The sequence below is a fragment of the Pleurodeles waltl genome, chromosome 12 (assembly GCF_031143425.1).
Source record: "Pleurodeles waltl isolate 20211129_DDA chromosome 12, aPleWal1.hap1.20221129, whole genome shotgun sequence".
Lineage (NCBI taxonomy): Eukaryota > Metazoa > Chordata > Amphibia > Caudata > Salamandridae > Pleurodeles > Pleurodeles waltl.
Window position 1 is genome coordinate 334664821 of NC_090451.1, and position 7864 is coordinate 334672684.

General features: G+C 39.6%; 1 protein-coding gene across 1 annotated transcript in view; it reads left to right on the plus strand.

The window, feature by feature from the left end:
- The window catches only part of GARRE1 (granule associated Rac and RHOG effector 1), a 506156-nt gene extending 500810 nt beyond the window's left edge, over positions 1-5346 (plus strand). Inside the window, exon 14 of the mRNA XM_069216464.1 lies at positions 2656-5346. Coding sequence (XP_069072565.1) covers positions 2656-2961 — 306 coding nt within the window. The 3' untranslated portion in view covers positions 2962-5346. The remainder of the gene's footprint in view (positions 1-2655) is intronic.
- Positions 5347-7864: the final 2518 nt, after the last annotated feature.

A 7864-nucleotide genomic window follows, 5' to 3' on the forward strand; every position in this document is an offset into this window, starting at 1 on the left:
GGAGAGATACCAGTACCCCTTCATAATCTAGATGTCCTTCAAGGAGCTGCTCTCATAGCAAATATTGTAAGAAAGGCCTGCAAACACACAAGGTCTTATCCTCACATCATGAGGGAAAGGAAATAACAGGTAGAAGTTCTGGAAGCAGCTGGGCCCTATGTCAGTATTGCAGGAGATCAACGTCAAGCAGGCATGTTTTTTCTTCTGAAACTGCAAAGGATCAAATTCAGGTTTTCCAGCAGATGACGCTGGCTATTTTCAAAACATAAAAACTTCTACACAGGTGTGTCCAAGGCATCCTTGGCTATGGCTGAGTTTGAGACAACATAAGCACCATGGCAGCCAATCTAATTTTCACGGTGCTAGTGGCATCAAACCAAAGAAAACAGTCTGTGCAGGACCTACCAATGTCTCAGACTGCTCCCAGAGCACTGAACCAAGTTCAGGTTTTGGAGACTTAAATTTCAGGCTTCTCAAAAACCCATGCAAAGACACCTGTAACTGATCTTATTTTGAAAACTGACTCACACTCATCAGTAATTTTTCCCCCTTTTAAGGGAGAGATTGACTAGAGAAAGACACCTGCAGTCTCAAGTGTCCCCACATACTCTTTTACAGCAACAACTCTGAGTGCTTGGTCTGCCAGAATCGCATTTCTATGCTGTGAGGAGAGATGGCATAATTCCTTTAAAAAACATTTGAGGAACACCATATTGGATCTTTCGGGTAGTGCAATTATTGAAAGCTGCAATGTTATCCTATGGAGAAAAAACTAATACAGCAAACAGAGTTCAGCGTCTTACACACAATTCGCTTGGACTTAAGGTGAGCATTGGGCAAGGCCACACCAACAGGTCACACCGGGCGGCATTGGAGTGCAGAGGTGTAGTACAGCATCGTGTGGCCAGTGTTAGTCAATGGGGATCGGTCCACATGAGAAGAGGCTGCAGGTTAGGACTGGGGGATCCAGTCAGGGTGAACCACCAAGGAGCTCAGTTCGACTGAGGCTCGGGGACATAGGGTCACCTGTGGTCCTCTTCTCCTTGATCCTGGTGCAGAGGGTTCTTGAACAGTCTGGTTTCCATCACCTATGGTGGTCACAGTGAAAGGAGCCCATAGAAATGGGCTGCAGGTGTGGACTGGGGACCAGTCCGGCTGAACAAGTGGGCTCAAGTCTCACGAGCCTGGGGGATGCAGGGACACCAGTGGTCCTCTTCTCCTTGGTCCAGGGTGTCTGTGTGCAGAAGTGCAGTGGACTGCTGGGTTGCAGTCACTGGAGGCAGTAGCAGTTGTGGGGGAGCTGCACAAAGAGGCTGCAGGCGTCTGTGTGAAAGCTGCAGTGGGGAAACACACAGTGGTCTTTGTCTCTGGAGAGGCTGGGAACCATGCTGGCACAGTTAGTCCACTTAAGCTCTGGGTAGGTGGCACTGGTGCTGTCTGGGATCCGGTTTTAGCAATCCAGAGTCCTCCTGGGTGTTTTCCTGGGCACCTGCAAAGGTGCAGGGAAGCAGCTCTGCTGGTCCACAGGAGATATCCTGGTGCTAAGTGGAAGGCCGGCAGTCTACAGACAGTGCCAGTGGAAGCCTTTTTGAGAGCCAATATACCCAACTAGGGAGGAGGTTAACTGCCAAAACTGTGGTTTCTTAACAGATTTCTCAATAGAGAGGAAGTCAAATTGGTGACACTACAGGAAATATTGGACCTGGGCAGAAACAAAAGCTAAACATAGAGTACTGTTGAATCGATGATCCTTAATCGGACATCAGCGATCACTTGACATCTTTGATACAGGAGCCACTAAAACTCTGTAACCATGATAAAATCAGACAGGGGTTTTGACATAAGCAGTTAAGGTGGGAAATGTTATATTAATGGTACCCAAATTGCTTGCTATGAATACAAGTATTTAGGCTTGCGAAATGATTGAGTACAGTCATGACCACAAAGGATAAGTCTTTGATTAACCTTAGTAGCCCGCTATCATTTTGAGTGATTCTAGTGTTCTAGTAAATTCAAAATTTAGATTTTAACTAACTAGTACCGAATATAAAATGTCAAGAGCTGCCAACCTAATCCTGATTGCAAACAGTAAATAATTTCTGTTTATATTAAAAAAGCAATTACAATTTAACTTTCGCCAAAGAAATTACTATGACTTGTGCTTGGTTGAGTGCCACTTAAGAGTTTATCGACATAACTGAAGGTCGTACCTGAGAAGGTGCTCCTGGTTTTGTGTGCCATCAAATCTTTTGATCATATCTTACTGGGTTGCTTGTTCTTTGTAGCCTCTAAGAAAAATATGTTTGATTTATATTCCATTACACCAAATGTGAATAGTAGTGCAATTATAAGCCCATATGATTGTAATTGTGCTACCATGATGAAATATTGCAATTGGTTATATATTTTATAGCCTGCCTTTTATAAGTTTGTGGTGGATCTCAGCCTTTAATAAAAAAAAATGTTTAAATAATAAGCTGAGTAAATTGTTCTCTGAGACTATTTTAATTTGCAACTCTCAAAATGAATCACAGTGCTTAAAATTTTCTTAAATAGTGGTATAAGAGTACTCTGACAATTTTGTAATTCACTTTTAGTAATACCACGTACTGTACTAACACCCTTCTGTGTATTCTCCTTTCTTCAAATTGACAGGACAATAAAACCAAAACATGGCCGCCTAAAGCGCCCTGGCAACATTCTTCTCCCCACACAAATACACTGCCCAGTCAAACTTCTTCCTTGTACCAGATGACTAATCCAGTCAGCCAATGGAATGACACAATGCAAATTTTGCAGTCCCCTGTGTGGTCCACCGCAAGCGACTGTACTCCATCAACGGGAATCTCTACATTTGCTTATGCACAGCAGCAGGCACAGCAGCATAAGCAGATGAATAAGGGCTTTAAATCTTTTCCAGTGAAGCACGAGCGCAGACCATCGTACCTGCATCAGTACTAATACTACTCAAATTAGAACATTTAACATAGGGCCAAACAATCTTATCAGTGGTGTATATATCAATTTCACAGTTTTACTTGTGTATTGAAGTGCATTATATTCCTTTTGTTTTTTTTTTTTTGTTTTTTTTAACATGGAGTGAAATATTTCCAGGCAATTCTGTATAAAAATGACACTGATGTACAAATGTTTTAATTAAAATATAGTGTTGAGTAAGGACAGCCAGTACATTTGTTGCATTATATACACTTTAAGCAGTCCAAAACTGTGATGTAGAAAGGCTTTTAAAATATATTACATTTGCTTTGGATATTACTTTTTAACAAAAAATACTAAAAAGACAACCTTATGAAAAACACTGTATTTTATAGATATTTTTTCACATAGGTTTATAGTTGAACATATATTGCTGAAGGTGCATTGAAATATTTTATAACAGACAGACGTGGTGGCCATAATGTTGCTCAGCACTGGTCTTGTTAGATTTATATATGCACAAATTATAAAGGCTTGCTGTTCTAAATAAGCTGCCAGTGGCAATTATAATTTTTGTGGGATAGTGAAGCAGCAACAGTACATGAAATGCAAAATGTGAATGCAACTGCAGAGTTTCAGAAGCAGAACTGCATTACATATTTTTACAACAGTTGATGGGTAACTTCAGAATAGTGAGCAACATGCTAACTTGTCAAATATATTTATCCTTGCTGTAGTAGGATAATCAGCTTTATGTGGGTCTTTGATCTGGATTTTCATGTATACTGTTAAATACTGCTGCATTTGGCCAAAGGCATTATCCACATAGTGCTCCTTAAATGTGTGAAATTTTGATGACTGACTGCTTGGACATATTGAGAAGTCTTATTTGATATAATACAGTTTAAAAGTAAAAACGTAGTGAGCTGGCTCAAACGAAACAAGATAAAAATTTAAAATATGGTTAGCAAGTTGGTGAACACTTTTGTTTTTTTAAGGAACTGGACATAATGTAATTATGTACAGTCATTACGTGCCATTTAAACCAGTACAACCTGTGGAAAAAGGAATATTCTTCCAACCAAAGTAAAAGTAGGAGAGGGGATGGTGCTTAAGAAAATTATATTGAAAACAGTAAAACAGTGGTAAGAAATATAAATATATTTGTATAGTTGTTCCACTGTATATTATAGGTTACAAAAGATTCTTTATAGTTGCTTTATTTAAAATTTCATACTACATCTTTAAAAGATTAAAACCCACGATATTTTCGGGGATAAAAGTATTGACAGTATTAATCTTATTTTTGTATTTTCTTAAATCATTACACTATTCTAATATTTTAGGAAAGTGGGCAATTTAGTTGTCTTTATTAACTTCATAAAACTGTTCAGCGAAGATAGTAAAAGCACATTTTTGTTCCCATTTTCTACCAGTTTAAAGTACATTTATATCTAAATATACCAAAAAAATGTATAAATATATAAGTATATATATATATTAAAAAAACACTAAAACCATTAAAAAGTTGGGTTTTTTTAATAACCCATACATTTTTTCTGTTTGTATGGTGATGGGCTGTGTTTACAAGCCCAGAATGTTACCGTTTGTGCTGTTTGAGGATGCCAATGTTGCCTGTATTTATATTGTCACCATGTTTTCTGAAAATTATGCTTACCATGTTTACAAAGAATTGTTTGCTGTACATAGACCTTTCATAGTAATGTGCTTTGCACAATCAGTTTGGTTTGCTCTTGTATGTAATGTCATTAGTTTTTCTGTGCTACTTTTACTTTTGAAGGTCTTGTACTGAAAATGTTGGTGGTTATCATTTTTTTCAGTTTTCTGTAGTGGCACATAGAGTGTTGTGTGTATTTGATTAACTTCAAATCTTAAATCTGGTTGCACTTAAAATCCCTTCATGACTCTTGTCACATAAGAACAAAAACATCTTTCAGGACATGAATATATATTTATAGTGAATTTGACTTCTCCAATCTCAAGTGCCAATACTAGTTTAACTGCATTTTTTTTTTTTTTTAACAACTCGTATGGAATTGTGGCAGTTTATAAAATTGAAATGCAAAAACATTGTAGAAACTGAGTGAAACATTTCTGTATGCATCCACTTTGACTGTGTATGTTCTTTGCTTCCAATTGTTCTGAACACTGGTAATTTAAACCTTATTGCACTTGGCAAAAAAGTCTTGCCATTAACCTCGTCATTTATACTGCCAAGTGCAGGGGTTTGGTGCTTAGCTAATTTCATCATAATTGCAGTGCTTCGTGTGAATAGTCGAATGTTTCTAAACTGGAACTGTACATTTTGTATTTTATTTTTAAAGCTCTTGTAAGTAAAAAAAAAAAAAAAAACTATTTGCTTTATTAAAGTTATACATTTAAAAAATAGTTAATTTTCTTCCCCGCAGTGGATTCATTGATGTGTGGTACTACTAGGTCATACCTTGCTTTAGCTGTTATGTATTCAGTAGTAGAAATTGTGATTTGTGTTGATTTTGTACAATTAGTAACTCATATTAAATTTAACTGGCAGCAAACAAAATGCCTGAGCCGTTGCCCCACTTCTAAAAGACATATTTATGTCTGTAAATTGTAGGTTTTCCCATCTAGTAGTTTACCAGAAAGTCAGTTCATTACAAATAAATTTATAAAAACACCAATAGAAATCTCCTCTTCCATACATATTCTTAAATCTAACTCTTTTACAATTGATTAGGAATTCAAGGCCAGGCTGAGGAAAAGCTTCTCCTAAAGAATGTTGTGATTAAAGAACTTAGAGTCTGCAGTGTGTGCATTAAGTCATCAGGTCCTGGCCACACCAATCCACGTTTCACCAGTCATCCTAGTTGGTTCCTATATGTTTAAGCAAGCATGCAAAAATGAAGCACAGCATATTTGGTTTAACAACCTACGTCACTAGCAGAATTGGGTGAAAAGGGAAGCGTAACTTGTGAAATAGGAAAAGTATGCCTTTTTGTGTCTTGACTACTGTTTCAGATGTTTATTGTTAAAGACCTACTGTCTTCAGTGCAGCACAGGGAGGGCTTTGGGTCAGCCCTTGCGCATGATTATATGGATGTATAGTCTTTTTTTTTCTTCTTTTTTTTATCTCCCTTTTATTTTCCTCACCCGTGGAGCATTTCTTCTATGCTAACCTCTTTGAAAGACTGCTATGCTTCCACTTCTGACATTAGAGAACTACTTTATTTTGTGTCAACACACTCTAAGAGCATATATATATAATCATAGCATGTTTGGCTGTAAATACATGTTTAGCAAGCACTTTACATCTAGAGTTGGGCTCAGACATTTACAAGTTGTTTTCTTCTATGAAAATTCTCGAGTAGCAAAATGCAGTGTGACTACTCGACGTACATGGTATGCGGGCAGTGACTCCTTGTTACACTGTTTTTCCTGCATCCAGGCTCTGACGTGAACTGTGTTTTGGCATGTTACAGTTGGTATTGTAGGATTCTTTCTGTGTCCTTTCTTGATATTTTAGTTTTACATCTTTGCCTTAAGTGATATACATAGAACCCTCACTCCACAGTCGTTCTCCAACTGCGTCAGGGCATAGCCCCTTCGACGTTCAAAAAAATACTTTTCCATATGCACCCTATCCAGCAATAAGCACCGGTGAGTGAACAGACACTGTTCCAGTACTGCCCCCAGTGCCATACTAAGTACCCATGGATCGATCAACACCAAGACTGCAGTCTCTGCCTGGTGCCCAACCACAAAGACACAAGCTGCCCGGTATGGTAGGCATTCAGGTAGACGAAAACTGTTTGCTACCAAAAGCAACATCGATGGACATGCATCTTTCAGCCAGAAGACATCTCGAAGCCCTTGGACACATTCAGGGAGGAAAAAGACTTTGCCTTTGGCAGGTGTGAAGAGGAAATGCCTGGAACATCGTGGCTTCTTCTAAAGCAAAAGGCAGTAATGCAGCAGCCCATAGGTTCCAGTGGCAAGCAAGAGGTGGTTACATTGTCGAAGTCTGGCCCTTGGATGAAAACTACTACGAGAACTCTTGAGTATAACTCATGACCACCCCACTCCCTGCAAATAGGTTTAGCACCCCTCTTGTGGGAGTAGGGCCTAAAGTCCCAAGCACTTTTGATCAAGGACAGAGCAGGAAATGGGCCACAACCCCAACAGGGTCTGGTTATCACCAGCAAAAACCTGCAGAAGGCCAGACATTCCCATCCATCAAGCTCAATACCAAGGCCTCCAGCTGCTCTAACAACTTCAGGGCCTCTGGTCCCTCTTTGACATTGAAAGCCTCAAAGGCTCCAAAGCCTACATCAGCCACCCCATAAGCTTCAAAAGGGACATGGGTCCCTGAGCGCTGCCTCAGCTCCAAGACACCAGTCGATGTCTGATTCCCTCAATGTCAAAGCCAGTCAGCATCCAGACCAGATTTGGTCTGACACCTCATCCACATTAAGCACACAAGAACGCTGAGCCATGCAGACCTCCAGCAACTCCAGAGAAGGCCTTGAACCCTATCCTTGAGTGGCTTTAGCAAGAACTGGACACAAAGCAGCAGTGCCTCTTTACTGACTGGTTCACAGAAGAATAATTACCATTGTCCTTTAACCACCAGACCCTATACCCCATAAAAGGAACCTTCCCTTTCAGGAAGAAACTGCTTTACAGCCCAGAGCACAAGAGGCAACATCTAAAAAAAAAAATTAGACACAGTGCAACTAGCCCTCTTCCCACCCACTCCACTACCCCTCACATAGCATCCAGCCCGCCGCCATTGCCCCTTTCAGACTCATTACCATACTGCACCTGTCCACAGGCATGTTTCTACAAGACTTTTAACTCCATCAATTGTAGATACGGACTCAATAGATGACCTAAAGGATGAACAGCATATTGATCCAGTAGGGTACAC